This window comes from Anolis sagrei, chromosome 2, assembly GCF_037176765.1.
Source record: "Anolis sagrei isolate rAnoSag1 chromosome 2, rAnoSag1.mat, whole genome shotgun sequence".
Lineage (NCBI taxonomy): Eukaryota > Metazoa > Chordata > Lepidosauria > Squamata > Dactyloidae > Anolis > Anolis sagrei.
Genome location: NC_090022.1, coordinates 18212020 through 18238037, shown reverse-complemented (window position 1 = coordinate 18238037; position 26018 = coordinate 18212020). Strand labels below are relative to the sequence as shown.

General features: G+C 42.8%; 2 protein-coding genes across 2 annotated transcripts in view; one reads left to right on the top strand and one right to left on the bottom strand.

The window, feature by feature from the left end:
- Nucleotides 1-438: 438 nt before the first annotated feature.
- On the bottom strand, nucleotides 439-20909 carry NELFE (negative elongation factor complex member E). Its single transcript, XM_060759524.2, has 11 exons — nucleotides 20802-20909; nucleotides 16347-16443; nucleotides 14434-14506; nucleotides 14192-14337; nucleotides 14028-14102; nucleotides 11093-11127; nucleotides 10089-10399; nucleotides 7045-7189; nucleotides 4200-4254; nucleotides 3508-3610; nucleotides 439-610 (listed from the first exon to the last, which is right to left on the bottom strand). Exons 2-11 carry the CDS (start codon nucleotides 16419-16421, stop codon nucleotides 537-539), a joined length of 1092 nt encoding a protein of 363 aa, XP_060615507.2. The 5' UTR covers nucleotides 16422-16443; nucleotides 20802-20909; the 3' UTR covers nucleotides 439-536.
- A 262-nt stretch (nucleotides 20910-21171) lies between these two features.
- SKIC2 (SKI2 subunit of superkiller complex) overlaps nucleotides 21172-26018 on the top strand; it is a 38546-nt gene continuing 33699 nt past the window's right edge. The window contains exons 1-2 of the mRNA XM_067465080.1: nucleotides 21172-21304; nucleotides 24459-24580. Of these exons, the coding sequence (XP_067321181.1) occupies nucleotides 21286-21304; nucleotides 24459-24580 (141 nt within the window). The 5' untranslated portion in view covers nucleotides 21172-21285. The remainder of the gene's footprint in view (nucleotides 21305-24458; nucleotides 24581-26018) is intronic.

Below are 26018 nucleotides of genomic sequence, written 5' to 3'. Positions count from 1 at the left end.
TGCCTGCATTACACAGTCCAACAACAAATTTTCTTAGTGTCTTGGATTTTGGGCCTTTTCTTGAGGTTATTTGGGGCACTGACTCAATAAATTGCATTGGACAGACCGCATCAGCTCTAATTTCTTATATACAGTTATGAGCAAATAGATGGCAATGAGCATCCTGCATATCCAATATTTACATGATCATAAAAGTAGCAACATTACAGTTATGAAGTAACAACGAAAATTATTTTATGATTGGGTGGGTCACCCCAACATGAGGGACTCTATGAAGGGGTTGCTGTGTTAGGAAGGTTGAGAAGCTCTGCATTAATGTGTTCTTGGATATCTGTGTGTTCAGACACTGGTGAGGTGAGTAGCCTTCCATACAAGACGTACATCATATCATTGAAGGAGTAGAAACACAGCCATCCAAATGACCTCAATGCAAAAGGATCACAAACAAACAAAACCAGTTCACATTTATTTGAACAGTTTGACTAAGCAAAAGCAAATGGCTCCACCATTGAAATGGAGAAGGTCACACCCCAACCTCAGAAGATATCCTCGTTGTAGACGACCTGGGAACGCTTGTCTCGGTGAGACCACTTGACACTGTTCCTCACAGCTGAAAAAGGGGAAAAAGTGTAAGTGATTCCAAAAATAGAAGACTCAAAATCATACTTCTATCAGTTCCTGGCTGACATCCTCGTGGTGAAAAATGCAGACATAAGGTGAAGTTCCACATGAGGGACCTTTGTGCAAGTGTTAGCACATGAACGTTCACCAAGAAACATGCAAATTCTCCTTGACCATCACACAACAGGCTACGAGGCATACACACTGATCCTTTATTTTTTTGTGGATTTGATTAATGTCTAGGCCAGTGCAACTTTATGATGAACTTTTGCTGTGATTTTAAGTTTTGAATACATTTTTATGATTTTTAATGAATTTTTTAAATACCACGGTGTGACGATGTGTAAGTTTTATTCCTTTGGTTATGTGTAGTTTGGACAGTAGTTTAGGGATGGTAAGTATGGGAGATTATGTTTTGTTGGAGATGGTGGCTTGGCGTTAGCTGAGTTGCCATAGCAACAGGGGCGGAGCCAACTGCCTCTTCAGGAGGCAGCTGTTTTAAAAAGTCAGTCAGTAAGCCGCCGAGCGACTGGAAACACTGAGTCTCTGGGTGGAGATTCAGGGAATGTGTCTGTATCCAGTGTGCTATAGGAAAGACTGAATCTCAGGGTGGGGATTCAGGGAATCAATTGGTGACCAAAGTAGTTGCAGAGAAGGACCTGGTAGTGAGAGAGCTACAGGGGATTGTTGATTCTGAATTAAGAATCAAGGTTTGGCTAGGTTTAAGCCTGCTGTGCCTGCTGTGAAACGTTTTGAACTCTATGCCTGAGATTATTCATGAAACCTTTCCAATGTAACCATCAAGATTTGTGCCTCTTGAGAAGAAACAGTTAAATATGTTATACTCCTGTTAAAATAAACTTGTTACTTGTTTTCCTCAAGCCTTGCCTGATACCGTTTCTTCTAAGTTGAACAGCCTGCAATAGTGAAGTCAGCCAGAGACAGTAAACGCTACGCTATCCACTGAATAAAACCTTCTGTAATTAACAGTCCCTTTATAAAATAGTTCCTAGGCTGATATTGATTGTTGCCCGGCTTCCCTCACAGATTACAACACGCACCTTCACAATTGGTGGCAGCAGTTTAACCACTCCTTCACATTTGGTGGCATTAAAATGGTCTTCTTTACACACGGATATTTAAAATACCACAGATATTCTGTCTTAATATTAGTATATTTGTAGGGTTTTTTGTATTGAAAATGCTTTTAATGTAAGCTACTCTCCTTGTGGAGAGAAAAAGCAGGATATAAATAAACATAACAACAACAACAACAACAACAACAACAATGTTGATCATAGGTTTCCACTGAAAGACCTAGAGGTTCTTCTGGTTAACAAAATGTGCTTTCTTATTCATAGTTTTCCCACTTTAAGCGAGGTTCTGCAACCCTAACACAGCAAATCTAGAGGGCTGGTTGTACATTGTCCTACACTGGTATTCAATTGTGCCATGTATGCATTATGTAACAACTCCTGCAGATGTTGTTGTTGTTGTTGTTGTTGTTGTTGTTATTGAGTTGCTGTGAGTTTTCTGGGCTGTATTCCAGGCAAGAAACAATCAGCACTAGTTGATTATCTCCCAACAAAGGATTCCCCAGGCAGGAAGCAGCCAAGCCTTGAAGCTGCAAGACTGTTCAATGCTAATCAAGGTGATCAATTCCTCCAACAGGCAAGAGTTCTTTCTCCCATCCTGGACATTCCACAGATATATAAACCCCATTTGCCTTGTTTCCAACAAACCTCACAACCTCTGAGGATGCCTGCCATAGATGTGGGCAAAACGCTAGGAGTGCTTCTGGAACATGGCCATACAGACTGGAAAACTCACAGCAACCCAGTGATTCTGGCCATGAAAGCCTTCAACAACACAATAATAATAATAATAATAATAATAATAATAATAATAATATCCCACTTTTCACCTGATGGGTACTCAAGGTGGCTAACACTCCTCACTAGAGAAGTTTAAAAGGTGCAATACAAAAGTTAAAAACAATTAAATAGTAACAGTGTGGTAAAAACATATTTAAAATACAGTAAATACACTAAAATGGACACTAAATCTCATATTCTGGGACAATGTAGGCTATTAGTCCCTAGCTCTGCCAGAGGAGACCAGCATGCAACCCACACAACATTGGATGTTCAGTACTCATCACGTAGTAATTAGAAAAAGAGACAGGAATTTTATATTGTGATGTTTTAAAGCATAAGCTGTTCACAATGCACGCTTATAGTGCTATATTCCACTTTAACTGCCCTAAAAGTCACCTATGAAATCCTGGGATTTGTAGTTTGATGAGGCACTAGATCTCTCTGGCTGATAATTCATAAACGGTAGATTGCATAGGATGTTGCCATGGCAATCAATGTGGAACGAAAGCACTATTTATAACCATGCACACTGAACTGCCATGGCTCTGTGCTATGGAATCCTGGGAGTTGTCATTTGGTGAGGCACCAGCACTCTTTGGGGGAGAAGGCTAAAGAACTTTGTAAAACAACAGCTCCCATGATTCCATAGCACTGAGCCATGGCAGTGCAAGTGCTGTCAAACTGCATCAATGCTAGAGTATAGATGTGGCCTTGCCTTCATTAAAACCAAAATAAGTACAGTAAAAAAAAGGAAAATTTGGTTTCCTAAACTTTTTTTTGTTCCCCATTTTTCTCACTTGCCTCTCCGCAGGGCCTTAACTTCTCTATAATATCTATATGCCGGACATTTTGGTAGTCCAAAAAAAACATAGCCAGGTATATTCTCAGTGTCCATGTTGAATGTGGAATTCTGGGAAATGTAGAACAGTATAATAATTCCTATAATCCATTTGCCAATTCCAACTAAGCACAGGACTATTGTATCTAGGTAATTATGAGGAATACATACCCAAGGATCCCCACACAGATTTGCCGGTGGCTGCATCCAGCATGGGCTGCTTGCGGGCAATGCTGACCTTCAGCTGAATGTCTTCCACCACCTTTCCATTGAGCTATAAGGAAATGAGAGAGAGGCTAAGCATTCATTTATATATACTGCAGTACAAATTCTGCTTGCTGAGTAAGAATGTGATTACTTTTTAACATACCCACCCAGAGGCGGCCCTAGGTAATTTTCAACGGTAAGCAAACAGTATTTTGCCCCCCCCCCCCCCCCCCACCAATCACTGATATATATTTTCTGTTCGTCGTGGGAGTTCTGTGTGCCATATTTGGTTCAATTCCATCATTGGTGGAGTTCAGAATGCTCTTTGATTGTAGGTGAACTATACATCCCAGTAACTACAACTTGCGTACGTCAAGGTCTATTTTCCCCCAAGAGCGCCTCAAGAGTGCCCCTGGGCAAAATCAACTATACTGCAAATGCTTACTTTGCGTAATGGGTTGAGCCGCCCCTGTTCCCACAACATATGTGAGTACCATCCCTTATTCTTTCCACAGTGCCAGCACATTGTTCTTACTCCTTTTATCATATATGATGTTGCTGAAGATACTTATAAAAATACTACAAGAATCTCAGCTGACATTTTACGGGCCCAGCAGAGAAGAAAAGCACAAATGGGAAAAAGCAGAGATTCTGACCTCAGTGATAGCTTGATCTGCGGACTCCATTTTTTCATAGGTGACGAAAGCACAGCTGGGAATGAGAAAAGAGAAAGGTTAGCATTGATGCTGGGTATGCTCCCAGTACATCCAATGGCCCCCAGGCAAAAAGTGAAACTTGAAAAAGTTACTTTTTCAACCATAACTTTTAAGATAACTGAGGTAAGGCTTCACAGACTGCCAAAAGATAAACAAATTAAATAACCCTGAAGGAAAACACCTGGAAGTCTACTCTTAGGCCTCATTTACGATCAATGTAGTTGAACTGCATTATAATGGCAGTGTAGATGGGGTCCTCCTTTTAAAAAATTGGTTTCTTTGAAATGGGTTAAACAATGTGTAAAAGGCTATGCCTAATTCCCACTGCCCCTGTGAAGGCAGGACTGAAGACCAACACGTCGCAGGCTCGAACCCGGGGAAAGCACAGATGAGTTCCTTCTGTCAGCTCCAGCTCCCCATGCGGGGACATGAGAGCAGCCTCCCACAAGGATGGTAAAACATCAAAACATTTGTGCATCCCCTGGGCAACACCCTTGCAGATGGCCAATTCTCTCACAACAGAAGCAACTTGCAGTTTCTCAAGTTGCTCCCGATACGACCAAAAAAAAAAATATCCCCAAAAGATACAACTTTCTGTGTGATCTTGGAAGCTAAGCAGGGACAGTAACTGGATGGGAGACCACCAATGAACACCAGCTACTGTAGGCTGTATTTCAGAGAGAGGAACTGGCAAAACCACCTCTGAGTATTCCTGGACAAAGAAAACCTTATGAAATTCAAGGGGTTGCCATAAGTCGACTGGGAATTTGGAGGCACAAATAAGGACATTCATGGAGCAAATCAAGGCTGAATTCTCTCCATATTCCAGAAATGATCAGATTGATTTTGTTAAACCTCTAGACCCGGTGGCGCAGTGGGTTAAAGCACTGAGCTGCTGAGCTTGTTGATCGAAAGGTCACAGGTTCGATTCCGGGGAGCGGCGTGAGCTTCCCCTGTCAGCCCTAGCTTCTGCCAACCTAGCAGTTCGAAAACATGCAAAATGTGAGTAGATCAATAGGTACCGCTCCAGCGGGAAGGTAACGGCGCTCCACGCAGTCATGCCGGCCACATGACCTTGGAGGTGTCTACGGACAACGCTGGCTCTTCGGCTTAGAAATGGAGATGAGCACCACACCCCAGAGTCAGACATGACTGGACTTAATGTCAGGGGACAACCTTTACCTTTTTTACTAGACATATGAGATGACATGACTTGTTAGAAAAAGTTAAGTCTTGGCAAAGTGGAAGGAAAAGGAGGAAGGTGGATAGATTAAACCAAGAAAGCTACAATCCTAAATTTGCAAGAGTGGTGGAAGGCAGGATATTTGGAGGTCTCTCATTTGTAGGACCACCATAATTCAAAGCCAACCTCATGACAATTAACAACAAAAATAGTAAAAAAAAAACCCACTATATATCTAGAAGTAGATGTATAGGACAGTTGATCCATTACACAGTTGTTATACAAATATAAACAATTGTTTCATAGTTATTGGCACAGTAGCAATATTCAAAAACAACTTAATACTGTACTTCAAATATTGATACAAGTTGAGCATCCCTTATTTGGAATTCCAAAATCCAAAATGCTCCATAATCTAATGTTGGGTAGATGAGATAGTGACACTTTGATTTTCTGATGGTTCAATCTCCACAAATTTTGTTTCATGCACAAAATGATTCAAAACATTGTATAAAATGACCTCCAGAGCCCCCAGGGGTGCAGTGGGTTAAACCCTTGTGCTGGCAGGACTGAAGACCGACAGGTCGTAGGTTCGAATCTGGGGAGAGGCGGATGAGCTCCCTCTATCAGCTCCAGCTCCTCATGCAGGGACATGAAAGAAGCCTCCCATAAGGATGATAAAACATCAAATCATCCAGGTGTCCCCTGGGCAACGTCCTTGCAGACGGCCAATTCTCTCACACCAGAAGCGACTTGCAGTTTCTCAGGTCGCTCCTGACACGACCAAAAACCTCCAGACTATAAGCACATGAAAGATAAAAAAATGTGTGTTTAAACTTGGGTCTCATCTGCAAGATTATGTACATACAGTAGTCCAAAATCTGAAGAAATAAAATGCAAAATAAAATCCAAGAATTTTGGATAAGGGATGCACCGCCAGTATGGCCCTATTCTTTCTCCATTTAGGGCACAGCGTGTACATAAAAGCTTGTGGTTGATATGATGTAAAACTCATGGACCAAAGTGCATTTATAGGAGAATGATCCCAGAAATGTGATCTGGATCCGTCTTGTTGTGGCCTGGTTGAGGTAAAGCAAAATGGCTGTTACTTCAGGAGGCAGATTACACTATGTAACAAAATGTGAAACATTTTCTGTTCCTGGTTTGAAAGTGTTATTTCCTGTTTCATTGTGCAGTCCTCACTTTGAAAGTAATTGTTACATTCCAGAAACTTCATTTTTTGTGGTAGCCACAAACTATGTTGAATTGGTTGAGACTTGATGAGATATTCATTGGAAAACTATAGCAAAATGTGCTGCAGGGTGTCCCACAAAAACAAAGTTTTGGCAGTTTAATATACTTTTTCCATGTTTCTATGACAGAACCAATTATGAAATGATATTTATAACCCAGGAACAAAAATTGTGTTACATAGTGTTATGGGTGACTTTAAACTGGCAGTTTGGGGAATCTATCAGCAGAATTTGCTATCCACTTGTTGACTTATTCTTTTCTTTGTGACATGCAATAATAGTAATTCCTGGTGGATTTTCTTAAGCACAACAATGACCTGGCCCAGCCTTCATCCTTCCCAGCACTTACTTGCGGGGGTTGTCCATGGAGAGATCAATGATGTTCCCAAAGACTGAGAAAGCGGTACGGAGCATGTTCTGGTTCATGTCAGCCCCATAAACATACACTGTATTTCCTTTGCGTGGGGCACGGTGGTCTGGGAAAGAATCAGATCCTAGGGAGAGAAAGAGGGAAGAAAAACAAAGATACGTTGTTTTTCTTGCCCCAGGAAGCCTCATTCATGTACAAATGTATGTATTTATTTACTTCATTTATATACCGCTTTTCTCAGCCCTTAGGCGACTCAAAGCGGTTAACAGCAGCAAAATTCAATGCTCAACATCATTAAAACAGTTAAAAAACAATTAAAATAATAACGTAATAAACAGTTAAACATCAATATAACATCTCATTAGCGTCTCAAGTAAAATCAAGATCCAATCGCATCATCCGTTGTTCTGTATTCCTATGTTCCTATGTTCATTACACTGCCTATTCAAATGCCTGCTCGAACAACCAGGTCTACACTTTCCTCCGAAATGCCAATAGGGAGGGGGCTGATCTAATTTCTGTAGGAAGGGTGTTCCACAGCCGAGGGGCCACCACTGAGAAGGCCCTGTCTCTCGCCCCCCCCCCCCCCCCCCAGACGTACCTGTGATGCAGGCAGAACCGAGAGCAGGGCCTCCCCAGATGATCTTAATGTCCTAGCTGGTTCATAGGAGGAGATGTGTTCGGACAGGTAAGTTGGGCCAGAACTGTTTAGGGCTTTATAGGCAAATGGCAGCACTTTGAATTGTGCCTGGTAGCAGACTGGTAGCCAGTGGAGCTAACGCAACAAAGTAGTTGTATGCTCCCAGAGTGCCACTCCTGTTAGTATCCTGGCTGCCGAGCGTTGGACCATCTGAAACTTCCTAGCAGTCTTCAAAGGCAACTCCACGTACAGAGCGTTGCAGTAGTCTATACGGGATGTAACCAGAGCGTGGACTACCGTGGCCAAGTCAGACTTCCCAAGGTACGGGCGCAGCAACGTCCCCTTGAAATATTGCCTACTGCCTCAAGAAACCTAGGCATAATGTTCCCATTGGGCCTTTCTCATCTAAACATGCAGTTTAGTTCATATGTGTACAATGGGTCCTTCGGAAAGTGGTATGTGTCATATTGTTAAATGGCAGTGACGTGGACACAGGTGATGTTGAAGTGTGCACAATTTATGTAGCCACTATTTAATAATATGGAAAAACATGGACCATCTCATATTTCTGATGGGTCCCTGAACTGAACCCCCACAGGTAAGTCGGCCCGCTGTACTATGTGTGTATACTTTCAGTAGTTATGCCACTGTTAGATATATAAAAAAAATCACAGTGCAGATATAGATATAGATTGACAGTAAATCCCTTTATTTTTACTGGCTGTCTGAGGGGTCACATTGCCCTATGAACTTTGGAAAAGTTACTTTTTGGACAATAGTAGTCTAGAATGTTTATCTCCCAATCTCTGCATATGAGCTTGTGGAGATTTTGAGATCTTTAAGGATGTTTTTATTTTGCTCCATTTGCGTAACATACAAAGAAGTCATTCTCTGTGGCTCTTTGGAGATGCTCTACAAATGGAGGCAAGATTGGCTACTATTCTGTTATAATTTTGTTGGCAAGTAAAGTCTTTTGTGTTTTGCAGTTTTGACAACTGACTACTAAGGACAGGACTTGTCAACAACAGGGTTCTGTACTTTTCTTAGTTACGGATTTTAATCCAGCAGCCTTTTACTCAAAACTGGGACCCAAGGTGGCTTGCTTTAGCTTTATGGAGATTGCCAGTAAAATGAAAACAACACCCACTATTAATGAAAATTGCAAATGAATATATGCATCAAGTACAGAACCCTACTAGCAACAAGTGCAACTTGGCCAGAAGTCAACCACTAACCATTGGTTATTCACACTTTTGCAAGGGTCCTTTGCCCCCAAACTCAGCCAATGTGGAGGACAAACATCCCTTGCAAAAGTGGAAAAACTGTGAATAAACAAAGGGAACACCTTTGTGGGAATTTCTAGATCCTCCAGCATAACTCAATAGTTAACTTCTGGCCAAGTTGCACTGGAGGACCCATACATTTTTAGATAAAACTTTTTGATTATAGAATCCTTGAGTTGGAAGAGACCTCATGGGCCATCCAGTCCAACCCCCTACCAAGAAGCAGGAAAATCGTATTCAAAGCACCCCTGACAGATGACCATTCAGCCTCTGTTTAAAAGCCTTCATAGAAGGAGTCTCCACCACACTCTGAGGCAGAGAGTTCCACTGCTGAACAGCTCTCACAGTTAGGAAGCTCTTTCTAATGTTCAAGTGAAATCTCCTTTCTTTCCTGTTGTTTGAAGCCATTATTCCATTGCGTCCTAGTCTCCAGGGCAGCAGAAAACAAGCTTGCTCCCTCCTCCCTATGACTTGCCCTCCCATCTTGATCCATGGCCCTTCTCTTCTGCAGGCTAAACATATCCAGCTCTTTAAGCCGCTCCTTATAAGGCTTGTTCTCCAGACCCTTGATCATTTGAGTTGCCCTCCTCTGGACACATTCCAGTCTGTCAACACCTTCCTTAAATTGCTGTACCCAAAATCGGACACAGTGTGATTCCAGGTGTGGTCTGACCAAGACAGAACACAGGGGTAGAATGACTTCCCTGGATCTAGGCACTAGACTCCTGTTTATGCAAGCCAAAATCCCATTGGTTTTTTTTTAGCTGCTGCACCACATTGTTGGCCCAAACTAAGGAATAATCAAATCAACAAAATTTACCCCTCCCCCCAATGTGGAGAGTTGACTGTAAGTCTATTCAATAAATAAACAAGTGGAATCTTTCAAAACAATTTCCAGCCTCTCTCTACAAAACTGTGATGCCCAGCTTGGCTACTCAAGATAAGGGATCTGGAATATAGGATGTGATCTAAGTATTTTAATAAGTAAATGAAGAAGCCATTTGGATATGATCCCCGCTGGGAAGCCAGGACATCAGTCCTATCTGAGAAGCTGCAGTGCCTGCCCCTTCCCCCTCCAAAAGCCAGGAAGAATTCCTTACGGCGAAAGCCGCCCTCTCGTTCCCGCTCCCGCTCCCGCTCTCGATCTCTGTCCCGGTCTCTGTCCCGGTCTCGATCTCTGTCTCTCTCCCGATCGCTGTCCCGATCCCGGTCTCGATCCCTTTCCCGATCTCGATCTCGATCCCGGTCTCTCTCCTGGTCCCGATCTTTACTCCGGTCCCGGTTGCGATCCCGGTCATAATCCCATTCGAAACCACGCATGTTTTCACTCCGGTCCGACTCCTTCTCTGGATCCCGGGTCACATCTGAATCTTTCTCTTGGTCCCGGAGCCGTTCACTGGAGCTCACAAAGCTGGACAAGGGATGGGAAAAAGAGGGATTCCTTTGGGATAAAGATGCATTTAAAGATCCTCTTGGCTGTGCTGGTCAAAGACATCATGGGCCTGCCACAAATTCATTGCCACAAGCGAGAAATAGTGTCTAAGGCAAAATTAAACATACGAGATTGCTAGTAAAGAAGATGACTAACACTGGTAGTAGCCAGACTAACCAATAGCAACCTGACTGGTATACCACCTGTAATGGGATTTCGATGCTTGTGTGGGACTCTGTTGTGCAATGTGATTGTTCTTGAATCTCAACATCTTGTGCTGAAACTTTAACACCATTTTAATTACCATCGGGAACAAAAATCTTTGCTTATTTCATGCTTATATAGAAGAAGGGATCATTTCAAAAGTTATTTCTTCACTCAGTGAGAAAGTGAGGGTTTGGGGGCTTTGCCACATTTTTTTCCTTTGGTCCGGATTCTGGGATTTTTCTGGCCAAAACAAAATGTCAAATTGCATTATATGGCAGTACAGATGGGACCACAGAAACTGTATTACGCAAAAGATCCTGGGAAATACGTGAGCCTACTTCTGCCATTGCCATCATACCTCACTGCAAAACAATTTAATCATTAAATCATCCTTTGGAATAAGGTGAGATTTTACTTTTTAAATTCCACACTGGCATGACAAAGAAAACTATAAACTGAACTGACCTTTCATAGAGAGACTTCCTTTGGGGCCGCCGAGCCTAAAACAAATATTTTTTAAAGGAAAGGAAAGACAAAGCAGTGAGTGAACAACTGAAATCAGTAACTCTGGAGATCAGAACACCCTTGTCTTTATTTTCCCCTTTCTTTGAACTGCCCAGAGACATTATAAAACCAGTCCTTCATCTCCTGCTCCAACCCAGTATTTTGGATTAGACTGAATTATTTCAAACAGTATAATTCATCTATAGTGCAATTGTAGGAAGTTTGTGTCAGAAATATTAAAAATTAACTAGATATTTTTAATTACAAAAATGTGAGTCAAGCACTGAAAGGGTTAAATGGATGCAATGACTCAGCAAAAGCTGCAGTTCTATACAAGCAGGTGTGCCTGTAGCTTAGTAGCCTCAGTTTGTGAGTGGTCTCTGTGGGAGAAGGGCCTCAGTGTGTTAAAGGCCTCAGTATGAGAAGACCTCAGTGTTAGATCGCCTCAGGATAGGAGAGCCCTCAGTGTGAGAAGACCTCAGTGTTAGATCGCCTCAGGATAGGAGAGCCCTCAGTGTGAGAAGACCTCAGTGGGAGAAAGGTCCCAGTGGGAGAAAGGTCCCAGTGTCAGGTAGGCCCCAGTGTCAGTAGGCCTCAGTATGAGCATGCCTCAGTGTGAGAGGAAGCTCCAGTGTGAAGGCTGCTCTGTGTAAAAAGCTACTGTGTGAAGTTCCTGTGTGACTTCAGTGTGAGAAGAGGCTCTGTGAGAGTGAAGCATAGAAGCATGGAAACAAAGAAGAACTTTATGGCTTCAAACTACAAGAAAGGAGATTCCATCTGAACATTAGAGAGAACTTCCTGACTGTGAGAGCCATTCAGCAGTGGAACTCTCTGCCCTGGAGTATGGTGGAGGCTCCTTCTTTGGAAGCTTTTAAACAGAGGCTGGATGGCCATCTGTCAGGGGTGATTTGAATGCAATATTCCTGTTTCTTGGCAGGGGGTTGGACTGGATGGCCCATGAGGTCTCTTTCAACTCTATGATTCTATATTTGTGTTATGCCAGTAAGGTAATGCTCAAGATCCTGCAAGGAAGACTCCAGCAATACATGGAGCGAGAGTTGCCAGATGTTCAAGCTGGGTTTAGAAAAGGTAGAGGAACGAGAGACCAGATTGCCAATATCCGCTGGATAATGGAGAAAGGCAGGGAGTTTCAGAAAAACATCTACTTCTGCTTCATTGACTATTCTAAAGCCTTTGACTGTGTGGATCATAATAAATTGTGGCAAGTTCTTAGTGGGATGGGCATCCCAAGCCACCTTGTCTCTCTCCTGAGGAATCTGTACAAGGACCAAGTCGCAACAGTAAGAACTGAGCACGGAACAACAGACTGGTTCAAGATTGGGAAAGGCGTCCGGCAAGGCTGCATCCTCTCACCCAACCTTTTTAACTTGTATGCAGAACACATCATGCAATGTGCGGGGCTTGATGAATGCAAGGCTGGGGTGAAAATTGCTGGAAGAAACATTAACAACCTCAGATATGCAGATGACACCACCCTGATGGCCAAAAGCGAGGAGGAGCTGAGGAGCCTTCTAATCAAGGTGAAAGAAGAAAGCGCAAAAGCCGGGTTGCAGCTAAACGTCAAAAAAACCAAGATTATGGCAACAAGAATGATTGACAACTGGGAAATAGAAGGACAGACTTTGTATTTCTAGGCGCAAAGATTACTGCAGATGCAGACTGTGGGCAGGAAATCAGAAGACGCTTACTTCTTGGGAGGAGAGCAATGTCCAGTCTCGATAAAATAGTGAAGAGTAGAGACATCAGACTGACAACAAAGATCCGCCTAGTCAAAGCCATGGTATTCCCTGTAGTAACCTACGGATGTGAGAGCTGGACCTTAGGGAAGGCTGAGCGAAGGAAGATCGATGCTTTTGAGCTGTGGTGTTGGAGGAAAGTGCTGAGAGTGCCTTGGACTGCGAGAAGATCCAACCAGTCCATCCTCCAGGAAATAAAGCCCGACTGCTCAGAAGTACTTTGGCCACATCATGAGGAGACAGGAAAGCCTAGAGAAGACAATTATGCTGGGGAAAGTGGAAGGCAAAAGGAAGAGGGGCCGACCAAGGGCAAGATGGATGGATGGCATCCTTGAAGTGACTGGACTGACCTTGAGGGAGCTGGGGGTGGTAACGGCCGACAGGGAGCTCTGGCGTGGGCTGGTCCATGAGGTCACGAAGAGTCGGAGACGACTGAACGAATGAACAACAACAACAAACTTTGTCCTTGTAAATAGCGCAACCATATTAATTTGCTATAAAGAAAAGCCTCCTATGGAAGAGATAACATTTCTCTTTGTTGTTTTTGTTCTTTTTATCACTTTGGGCTCCTGGTGGTGGCTCACGCTGCTGGTAATAATTTACTCTGCTGTACATTGATGAGGGTCTTTTGTTAATAAGCCCACTCGCCCAACAGTTTGTAACACACAAGGTCCCACCATCCTTTCCCCAGCATCCATTCCCTCAGCTAGACTCCCTGAAATTTAAACCAAGCTGCTCTTTTCTCCCCAATTCTAAACCATAAGGCACAGGGAATGCCCTTCCCACTATACACTGCACTTTCTATCCATCATACCTTCTTGGCAACCTATCTTGCTAGCTCTAAACGCTCCCGCCAACCTATTCTTGCATGGAAAATGTTGAAATATTGCTTTTGTTTCTAAGTTCCTAGAACCATTAGCCAGATATGGCTGGTGGATGCAAAGAGTTACAGTAAAAAGGTGTTCTTTCTCCCAGACACTACCTATGGGATTTCCAGAAGTGTCACATATCATGCCCAATAGCCAGGAATAAAAGTTGAAATCCTAGATTTTCCATCCCAAGGAATAGAAAAGCAAACCAAAATACCCCTTTTCTCTTCATTCATCCCATTCCAACACAGACCACCAAATTCCAGGTACCTCTTGCGAATCATCATCTGCTGAGATGCTGCGTTGGAAAGGCTGGAAAGTCGGGGCTGGCCCTTTCTCAGGATCCTAAAGACACACAAAGGGTTTAAGAGTGGGGTGAATGTTCACTGGTCCTATTAATGCCATCATGCCTCCAACCCAGTGTATCTGCTTACTTTCAGTTTCCCCTCCAATGTGCGGGAGCGCTTGAACCCCGAGTTCTTGTTCTCAGCCTTAATAGCACTAATGGCCCCTGTTTTCACCAACATTTTGGCCTGCTCTGTCGCTGTTGCCGTATCCACCACAGGCTGGTCTGAGATGGCTGAGAGAGAAAGAGAGCAGAGTATAGGAAGATCTCAGAATTACTGTACCCTGACCCGTCCCTCTCCCCTTCTTTCACAAAAAGCTGTTAACTTACAGCGTTTAATTCCTCCTTGGCTGGCCTGACTGGTTGAACTCTGTTGCTTCTTTAAGGCCACGAGGGCCTTTTTCTGTTGGGGAAGGAAAGAAAGAAAAAATGGTTAACAATGCATGTTTTCAAGCCACAAACATAAAATGCAGATATAGGATTTACATGTAACAATCACTGGAATGGCCTGACCTTGATTGTGGATAGTGTGATTTTATAGCTATAAGTGGTAATGTTTATGTTTTAATTGCTTTTAACTTTGTTTAGATTTTTAACTGAATGTTCATTTAATTGTTGAATTGTTTAAGGCATTGAATTTTGCCTCTGCTATAAGCTGCCTTGAGTCCCCTTTGGAGTTGATATAAATACAGTAAATAAACAAATAAAAAATAGGATCGCGGAGAAATAGTTCGGCAATATTATACATGAAAAGGACCTTAGGATTATTATTAATCCTAAACTGAACATGAGTCAACATTATGTTGCTGCAGCAAACAAGGGGAATGCTATTTTATTTTAGTTGCATTAATACAATACTAGTTTCCAAGTAGAGTGAAATGCACTGGTGAAGCGTCATCTGGAGCAGGGCTTCTTAAATTTCTCCCATTCACGGCCCCTTATGTGACCCAAGGTACAGACATGTAAAATAGGTAAACAAATCAAACATTCACCAATAACACTATGTACAGTAACACCATTTTTGTTCCTGGATTATAAAAGTAATTTCTTATCACTAAAACATGGGGAAAGTTTCTTAAACTGCAAAATCTTTGCTGTGTGTTTTCCAGGCTGCAGGGCCATGTTCCAGAAGCATTCTCTCCTGATGTTTCACCCACATCTATGGTAGGCATCCTCAGAGGTTGTGGTGTCTGCTGGAAACAAGGCAAGTGAGGTTTATATATCTGCGGAAAAATGTCCTGGGTGGGAGAAAGAACTCTTGTCTGTTGGAGGAAAGTGTGAATGTTTCAATTGGCCACCTTGATTAGCATTTAATGGCCCTGTAGCTTTAAAGCCTGGCTGGTTGCTGCCTGCGGAGATGCAGTGCCAAGAAGACACAAATCAAGGAATATGAAAGGCACTGCAGACTAATTCAACCCGAGAAGTCAGCCATAGCAGAGCACCTGATGAACGAACCTGGACACAGCATATTATTTGAGAACACAGAAATGCTGGACTACTCTAACAATCACCATGTCAAACTACACAGAGAAGCCACTGAAAGCCACTGAATTCCACAAGCATGTGGGCATTTCAACAGAAAGGAGAAAACCATGAAAATGATCAAACTCTGGCTACCAGTTTAAAAAAAACGCTCTAAAATCAGTACAGAAAATAAAGGGTAACAGTCAAAAAGCAGGGAAATTCCAGACAAGAATCAATTGGGGCCAGCTAACACCTCCCAAGGAAGGATCCACCAGGCAGCAACCAGTCAGGCTTTGAAGCTACAAGACCATTAAATGCTAGTCAATGTGGCCATTGGCAACAGTCACACTTTCCTCAAGCAGACAAATTCTTTCTCCCACCCTGGACATTATTCCACAGATATATAAAATCCTACTTGCCTAGTTTCCAACAGACCTCACAACCTCTGAGGATGCTTGCCATAGATGTGGGCAAAACATCAGGAGAGAATGCTTCTGGAACATGGCCATACAGCCCAGAAAACTCACAGCAGCCCATTGATTCTGGCCATGGGAGGAATTGTGGGAGTTGAAGTCCAAAACACCTGGAGGGCCCAAATTTGCCCATGCCTGATCTGCACTGTAGAATAAATGCAGTTTGGAGCCATCTGAACTGCTACAACTCCATGTGATGGAATCACGGGAGTTGTGATCTTACAAGGTCTTTAGCCCTCTTCCCAAACCAAGGTAGGTCCAGCCTAAGGATGGCAACGTCCAGCCTTGGTACTCATAAGCCCTGACCTTCTTCTTGAGTTTAGCAAACTTCTTCTGTAGCGCTTCCTCTTCTTCCGTCAGCCCCGGAGGTAAAACAATCATGGTTGCTCAGCAAGGTCACTGCCTGGAATGGAAAGAAAACAAAAGCAACACATTAATGCATTTGAGTAAAAACACATTTTTAAAAAGATACATAAAAATTGCCCAATAATAAGCCACACTTATTTACACATTATTATTATTATTATTATTTGGGGTTCTTGTACCCCGCCCTTCTCACCCCGAAGGGGACCCAGGGCGGCTTACACAGTAAAGGCAACAATTAGATGCCAACATCATAACAATCATCACAACTTACAGTAAAATTTCACAATTACTAACAGCTTCATGCATTATTCCAGTAAAAATCAATAAAATCAATCAAATCAAATCACATTGAAAGTTTGCGTAAATAAATAGCACAGACCAATACACAACTTGGTGCCTCCAACATTAGGCCTGTTTCTGGGTATATTTGACCTACTAATTTAAAAAATGGCACCTGTTTCCCCCTATCGGCTCTAGTTTTTGAGTTACAGAACATATGGCATCTACCAGTCTCCATCTCCTCAGTGATAGGAAACCATATCTAAGAAACTTCAAACTACAAAAGAGGAGATTCCATCTGAACATGAGGAAGAACTTCCTGACTGTGAGAGCCGTTCAGCAGTGGAACTCTCTGCCTCGGAGGCTGCTTCTTTGGAAGCTTTTAAACAGAGGCTGGATGGCCATCTATCAGGGGTGCTTCAAATGCAATATTCCTGCTTCTTGGCAGGGGGTTGGACTGGATGGCCCATGAGATCTCTTCCAACTCTTTGATTCTATGATTCTATAAACTAGAGATGTTGTCTATCCAATGCAATTTTCTGAATCAGCACCCCAAATAATTCTAGGAATAGGCCTAAAAACAAGTCACCAAGAAATGTTTTTTTGTTGCTTTGCACGGCAGCAATCCCTACAAAACTCTAGTTATCCAGCCTATTGGACTACTGGGTTGTTGTGAGTTTTCCGGGCCATGTCCCAGAAGCATTCTCTTCTGACGTTTTGCCCACATCTATGGCAAGCATAGTAAAGTCTGCCGGAAACTAGGAAAATTGGGTTTATATATCTGTGAAATGTCCAGGGTGGGAGAAAGAACTCTTGTCCTTTGGAGGAAGGTGTGAATGTTTCAATTGGCCACCTCGATTAGCATTTGATGGCCTTGCAGCTTCAAAACCTGTTTGCCTCCTTGACCTGGCCATTCCACAGATATATAAACCTCACTTGCCTAGTTTCAACAGAGGCTGGGAATACTGGGTTGCTGTGAGTTTTCATGTTCCAGAAGCATTCTCTCCTGATGTTTCACCTGCATCTATGGTAGGCATCCTCAGAGGTTGTGGGGTCTGTTGGAAACTAAGAAAATGAGGTTTACATATCTGTGGAATGTCCCGGGTGGGAGAAAGAACTCTTGTCTGTTTGAGTTAGGCGTGAATGTAGCAATTGGCTACCTTGATTAGTACTAGCTGTGCCCTGCCATGCGTTGCTGTGGCCTATAGTAAGAATTTTCGAAGTAGAGGTAGATATCTGGACTATTATGAAAGAGAGGTACCTACCTATTCCTTCCCCCTTTTTCTTCCCCTTCCCCTTTCTCTCCTTTCTTCCTTCTCTATCTCTTTCTTTCATTCCTTCTTTCGCTCTTTGGTTTCATCCTTCCTTCTCTCTTTCCTTCCTTCCCTCCTCCTTTCTCTACTTCTTCCTTTGTCTCCTTTCTTCCCTCCATGTTTCCTTCCTTCTTTCACTTTTTTATTTCCTTTTCTCCTTCCTTCTTCCTTTACTTCTTTCCTGCATTTCCCTCCATTTTTCTTTCCTTTCTACTTTCTCTTCTTCCTTCCTTCGGTACCGCTTGCTTTCCTTCCTTCCCTCCTTCCTTCTTTCCCTCCCTCCTTCTCTCTTTCCTTCCGTCCCCCTTTCCCTCCTTCATTACTTCCCCTTTTTTTTCCAGTGATGGTGAGGAGTTGGATTGTGAGGAGTTTTATTGCCAAATTTGGGGTCATTTGGCCCTGTAGTTTTCTGGTTTTTAAGCCACTCATTATGCACAGAGCATATATATAGATAGATAGAAGATATAGATATAGATTTATTGACCTAGCAGTTTTCAAGGCCTGGTTGCTTCCTGCCTGGGGGAATCCATATTTTGTCAAATTTTTGTTTATATATCTGAGGAATGTCCAGGGTGGGAGAAAGAACTATTGCCTGTTTGAGGTAGGTGTGAATGTAGCATTTAATGGCTTAGCAGTTTTCAAGGTCTAGCTGCTTCCTGCCTGGGGGAATCCAGATTTTTGTACCATGTCAGACTACACAGAGAAGCCACTTAAATCCACAAGCATGTGAACAATTTCAACAGGAAGGAAGAAACCATGAAAATGAACAGTATTTAAAAACCCCTCTATAATCATAACAATAAATAAAGAAAAACACTCAAAAACAAGGGAATTCTAGACAAGACTAAATCAGGGCCAGCTAATCACCTCCCAAAGAAGGAGTCCCCCAGGCAGGAAGCAGCCATGCTCTGAAGCTGCAAGGCCATTAACTGCTAAACAAGGTGGGCAATTAAAACATTCACACCTATCTCAAACAGACAAGAGTTCTTTCTCCCACATTTCACAGATAAACAAACTCCATTTTCCTAGTTTCCAACAGACCTCACAACCTCTGAGGACGCCTGCCATAGATGCAGGTGAAACATCAGGAGAGAATGCTGCTGGAACATAGGCATACAGCTGGAAAGTGTCCAGAGGAGGGCGACTAAAATGATCAAGGGTCTGGAGAACAAGCCCTATGAGGAGCGGCTTAGGGAACTGGGCATGTTTAGCCTGAAGAAGAGAAGGCTGAGAGGAGATATGATAGCCATGTATAAATATGTGAGAGGAAGCCACAGGGAGGAGGGAGCAAGCTTGTTTTCTGCTTCCTTGGAGACTAGGACACGGAACAATGGCTTCAAACTACAAGAGAGGAGATTCCATCTGAACATTAGGAAGAACTTCCTGACTGTGAGAGCCGTTCAGCAGTGGAACTCTCTGCCCCGGAGTGTGGTGGAGGCTCCTTCTTTGGAAGCTTTTAAGCAGAGGCTGGATGGCCATTTGTCAGGGGTGATTTGAATGCAATATTCCTGCTTCTTGGCAGGGGGTTGGACTGGATGGCCCATGAGGTCTCTTCCAACTCTATGATTCTATGATTCTATGATTCTATGATTCTACAGCCCAGAAAACTCACAGCAACCCCGTGTTCCCAGCCTGTGTTGAAACTAGGCAGGTGAGGTTTATATATCTGTGGAATGGCCAGGTCCCCCAGTAAGGAGGCAAACAGGTTTTGAAGCTGCAAGGCCATCAAATGCTAATCAAGGTGACCAGTTATAGAATCATAGAGTGGGAAGAGACCTCATGGGCCATCCAGTCCAACCCCCTGCCAAGAAGCAGGAATATTGCATTCAAATCACCCCTGACAGATGGCCATCCAGCCTCTGTTTAAAAGCTTCCAAAGAAGGAGCCTCCACCACACCCCGGGGCAGAGAGTTCCACTGCTGAACGGCTCTCACAGTCAGGAAGTTCTTCCTTGTGTTCAGATGGAATCTCCTCTCTTGTGGGTTGAAGCCATTGTTCCGCGTCCTAGTCTCCAAGGAAGCAGAAAACAAGCTTGCTCCCTCCTCCCTGTGGCTTCCTCTCACATATTTATACATGGCTATAATGTCTCCTCTCATCCTTCTCTTCTTCAGGCTGAACATGCTCAGCTCCTTAAGCCGCTCCTCACAGGGCTTTTTCTCCAGACCCTTGATCATTTTAGTGATCAAGGATCAAATGCTAATCAAGGTGGCCAATTAAAACATTCACACCTACCTCAAACAGACAAGAGTTCTTTCTCCCACCTGGGACATTTCACAGATATATAAACCCAATTTTCCTAGTTTCCAACAGACCTCACAACCTCTGAGGACGCCTGCCATAGATGCAGGCGAAACGTCAGGAGAGAATGCTTCTGGAACAGGGCCAAACAGCCAGGAAAACACACACCAACCCAGTGATTCAGGCCATGAAAGCCTTCGACAATACATAGACCAACAAAATTACTTCTGTGTATTCCTTGCCCAAGCAAAACCTTTATGGTGGAGTCACAACAACCCAGTGATTCTGGCCATGAAAGCCTTCGACAACACAATTGGACTACAATTCCCAGAATCCCCAGCTGCCTTGGCCAATGGCCAGGGATTCTGGGAAATGAAGTTCCAAACAGTAAAGCCTTGAAAACACTGTTTAGGTGGTTTAATCAAGTCTTAACTGTAATTAATAACCCATAATGTATTCATGCCAAGATTGACTTTACCCTTATAATAATAATAATGATAATAATGATAATAATAATGGCTTTGAATGTATGTTATTTAAAGATGTTGCTTATTTCCCTCCTTACCTTGTTTTTCTGCCTCTAGCTGGAGCCTCCTTCCCTGAACAATTACAGAGAAGGAGGCGGGGCTTGTGTGATTTGCATAACCTACCCAGCAACGCTTTCCCTATTGGTCATTAAGAAAATCAGCTCAAAAGATTTTTTTCTTCTCCGACCTAAAGCCATTCGGCGGGGAGGTTTTGATTTGCATATCGGCCGCTCATTGGCTGAGCCGCGTTAGTGGGCGGAGACTTTCGAAGCCTAGAGAGATGCGGGAACCACCCACTCTTTTTGATTTGCATGTCGCACTGCCATTGGTCGTTCTCCTTCCGCCCTTACTAAAACTTGCCCAATCGCCTTTCGACTTCCGCTTTCCCGCGATGAGGCCCAATTTCCGCCCTTTTTTCCCCTTTGAGGCAGTGGAAACTTCCGCCCTCAACGTGTAATCCAAGAATGGGTGCTTCCGGTTGAGCAGAAGTCCTGCCTCTATGGGGAATCCTTGACAGTTAATATGGACCTGGAAAGGATAGGTAAGAAGGAAGCTAGGCATGCTTTCCCATTGTAAAGAGTTATGACTGTATATAGAATCATAGAATCATAGAATCAAAGAGTTGGAAGAGACCTCACGGGTCATCCAGTCCAACCCCTGCCAAGAAGCAGGAATATTGCATTCAAATCACCCCTGACAAATGGCCATCCAGCCTCTGCTTAAAAGCCTCCAAAGAAGGAGCCTCCACCACACTCCGGGGCAGAGAGTTCCACTGCTGAACGGCTCTCACAGTCAGGAAGTTCTTGATAATAATAATACACAGGTTGCTGATGAGCTTGAGCTTCATTATGCAGATAATAATATTGCATTTATTATACTAATATTATTTATTTATATAAGCTTCAGCAATAATATAAAACATAGCAATTAAAAGTGGGTCCAGCTAAAGGCATACAATGAAAAAAATGTAAATGTATGTACAACATATGTAAATATATGTAAAATGTGCAAATATATGCAAAACATGCAAATATATGTAAAATACATGTTGGAGGAAAGTTCTGAGAGTGCCTTGGACTGCGAGAAGATCCCACCAGTCCATCCTCCAGGAAATAAAGCCCGGCTGCTCATAGGAGGGAAGGAGACTAGAGACAAAGTTGAAGTACTTTGGCCACATCATGAGGAGACAGCAAAGCCTAGAGAAGACAATGATGCTGGGGAAAGTGGAAGGCAAAAGGAAGAGGGGCCGACCAAGGGCAAGATGGATGGATGGCATCCTTGAAGCGACTGGACTGACCTTGAAGGAGCTGGGGGTGGCCACGGCCAACAGGGAGCTCTGGCGTGGGCTGGTCCATGAGGTCACGAAGAGTCGGAGACAACTGAACGAATGAACAACAAAACATGCAGATGATGCATGCCATATGCCATAAGCATATTGATCCCCTCCCCCCAAAATGTGAGATTAGAAATACCTATTTTGTTGCTTATGATGCTTGCTTTTATTGCTTATGATTATGTTGTTTTTATGCTGTTTTATATTTTGCTGTTCTGTTTTTAACTGTATGTTATCTGGGCGGTGGCGCAGTGTGTTAAACCCCTGTGCCAACAGGTCGCAGGTTCGAATCCGGGGAGAGGCAGATGAGCTCCCTCTACCAGCTCCAGCTCCTCATGCGGGGACATGAGAGAAGCCTCCCACAAGGATGATAAAACATCAAATTATCTGGGCATCCCCTGGGCAACGTCCTTGCAGACGGACAATTCTCTCACACCAGAAGATTCTGAAGTCTCTCCTGACACGACAAAAAATAAAATAAAATCTGGGCATGGCTCCATGTAAGCCACCCCAAGTCCCTTCAGAGAGATGGAGGCGGGGTAGAAAAATTAAATTATTATTATTATTATATGTCAGCAAATATGGAAAACACAAGAATGGCCATCAGACTGGAAAAAAATCAACTTATATCCCCATACCAAAAAAGGGAAATGCGAAAGACTGCTCCAACTTCCGTACAGTGGCCCTTATTTCTCATGCCAGTAAGGTAATGCTCAAGATCCTGCAAGGAAGACTCCAGCAATACATGGAGAGAGAGTTGCCAGACGTTCAAGCTGGGTTTAGAAAAGGCAGAGGAACGAGAGACCAGATTGCCAATATCCGCTGGATAATGGAGAAAAGCAGGGAGTTTCAGAAAAACATCTATTTCTGTTTTATTGACTATTCTAAAGCCTTTGACTGTGTGGATCATAATAAATTGTGGCAAGTTCTTGGTGGGATGGGGATACCAAATCACCTCGTCTCTCTCCTTAGAAATCTGTATAAGGACCAAGCAGCAACAGTAAGAACTGACCATGGAACAACAGATAGATATGGTGACCTCATTAATTGCATAGGGTTTTCTTAGGGAATCCTCAGAGGTAGGTTTGCTGTTTCTTCCCTCCAAAATGCAGCCTACAATACCTGGTATTTGTTGATGATCTCCCATCCAAGTACCAACAACAGGGCTGACCCTGCTTAGTTTCCACGATCAGACAAGATATATAAGGGGCTGCCTCTGAAGACTGCCCGGAAGCTTCAACAAGTCCAACTGTCAGCAGCCAAGTTCCTCACCGGAGCAGCGTACAGGGAGCACACAACTCCTCTGTTATGCCAGCTCCACTGGCTGCCAATCAGCTTCCGAGCACAATTCAAAGTGCTAGTTTTAACCTTTAAAGCCCTAAATGGTTCAGGACCAGACTACCTGTCTGAATGTATCTCCTGTTACGAACCATCACGAAATTTAAGATCATCTGGAGAGGTCCTGCTCTTGATCCCACCACCATCGCAAACATAATTGGTGGGAACGAGGGACAGGGCCTTCTCTGCAGTGGCTGCCCATCTATGGGACTCCCTCCCCAGGGACATCAGATTGGCCACTTCCCTCCTGTCTTTCAGAAGGAAACTTAAGACCTGGCTTTAACTAAGCATTCGACCAGTAATAACAGCAAGTAAAAGAAGAATTAAGACAATGAATTGACCCGGATTGGACTTTAACAGGCGTGTTTTAATCAGTTGTTTAATTACTGTTTTTAATATTTTAATGTATGGTTTGACTATTTTAATAATAATAATAATAATAATAATAATAAACCTTTATTTGTACCCCGCTACCATCTCAAGAAAGACTCGGTGTGGCTTACAAGAGGCCGAGCCCAAATACAATAGTAAAAACAACAGCAACAACAAACAGCAAGATAACTCAGAAAACAAAGCAATAACATTGACAACACACAATAACACAATTAAAAACAATGGCAGGGCCAAATGTAATAATTAAAATTAAATGTGCTGGGCATGACCAGGTAGAGTGTTTTGGAGGGGGGTGGGCATGCAGATATCCTAGATCTCTGATAAAGTGCGTTGGGACATAATGCTAGGAGTTTCCTATTCTGGGAAGGCACACTTATGTTGGCACCTTATGGTGCTTTTGTGAGGCCACCCTGAGACCCCCCACTAGGGAGTGAGAAGGGCGGGGTAAAAATATAGGAAATAAGTAAATAAGATAAGATAAACTATGAGAGGCAGGTCCTTATTGGCCTATAAGCATCTAGTTCTTCAACAACTGCTCACTTACAACAGGATATATAGCAGGGAGATAACACTGCTGGAGAAAGAGATAGACAGTAGCTGACAGGATTTTAAAATGGTTTGTTTCTTCAAGCACTGCCCCCTCGTGGACCCCTGGATCTGCCCCTCTCGGTCCTGGAAGTTGGATGCGCTGGTCGCTTTGAGCTCATCACCCAAGAGAAGGGGCCTCATGGAGAGGGCTTCCCACTCACCACGGTAAGACCTCTATGCAATGCTTCTGTGATATTTAATCATGGAAAGACACAGTCAGTTTCCTTCCATGTCCAGGAGTTGTCTGAATAAATTCCAGAATTCCTAAGACCCACCTAGAAAAAGAAAGCAATGCTATATTTAAAAATAAAGCAATGCTACATTTAAAAATCTAATTTTTTAATTTTAGGTGGTTTATATAACAGTCAGATGTAATGTGCCTAATTGCCATTCTGTAGTCAGACATGGTTAGTTCTCCCACCCTTTCAGAGTAATTTTCAAGATGAAAGCTTTTTAAAGGTTGGGTCCAGTGCATGCTGTGTTTGATGTTTTTTAGCAAGTTTCTAAATGGTCTTATTGGTTTTAATTATGTATTTTTAATAAGTCCCATGTTTAATTCTATTTTAATATTTGTATGCTCTGGTTTTTACTTGACATACAGTATTGTATGGTTTTTAGTGTTAGCCACTTTGAGGAAGTGGGATATAAATAAATACTACTACTACTACTACTACTACTACTACTACTACTAATAATAATAGTTCTTGTTGAAGACATAAAGCTGGACGCAAATGAAGATATCCTTTTTACATACTTGGCGACTGCGGCTAGAATAGCATGCTAGAAAATGGAAATTAAAGGAAATGACGACAAAAGAAGAATGGCTAAATAAAGTCTGGGACATAAAAGACATGGATAAATTGACTTTCTATCTGAAAGAATACACAGGAAGACCAGTGAGGAAAACTGATTGGAAACAGTTTGAAGATTACATGAAAAACTGGTCACCAACTACTTATTAGAGAAGATAAAACAGTAGAAGACATAGACTAATAACAACTAGAAACTTAAGCCGAAGGGAAGAAGAAGAAACAAACTTGATAGACATAGAAGAAGTTGTGAAGAAGATTGGGAAGCCAAGATCCTCCACCCCCTTTTTATTTTTTTATTTTTTCTTTCTTCCTTCCTCTTATCCCCAACACCCCTTCCTAATAGAGACCTTTCCACACTCTCTTTCCTGCGCCCCAACCCATGTTTCCATAGCACTTTGTCCTCCAAAGCACTTTACATTTTTAAGTCTGCTCGTATGCCCTTCCATAAACACCAGTATCATCTTCCGTTCATGTCCCAGCATATCTCCAATTTTAAATTTACATTTAGCCTCCCCTCTGTTTTTAATTATGTGTTGTTTTTTGATAATGTTGTTTATTTTATTGTCTATGTTTTTAATTGCTTGTATTGTTGTTTTATTGCTTGTATTGTTGTGTTTGGGCTTGGCCTCATGTAAGCCGCACCGAGTCCCTTGGGGAGATGGTAGTGGGGTACAAATAAAGTTAATAAATAAATAAATAAATAAATACTTGTTATTTCCCTGTTATCTTCCCTTCTAAATGGATTCCCTCCTTTTTTCTTCTCTTTTACCATTCCCCCCCCCCCCCTTTGT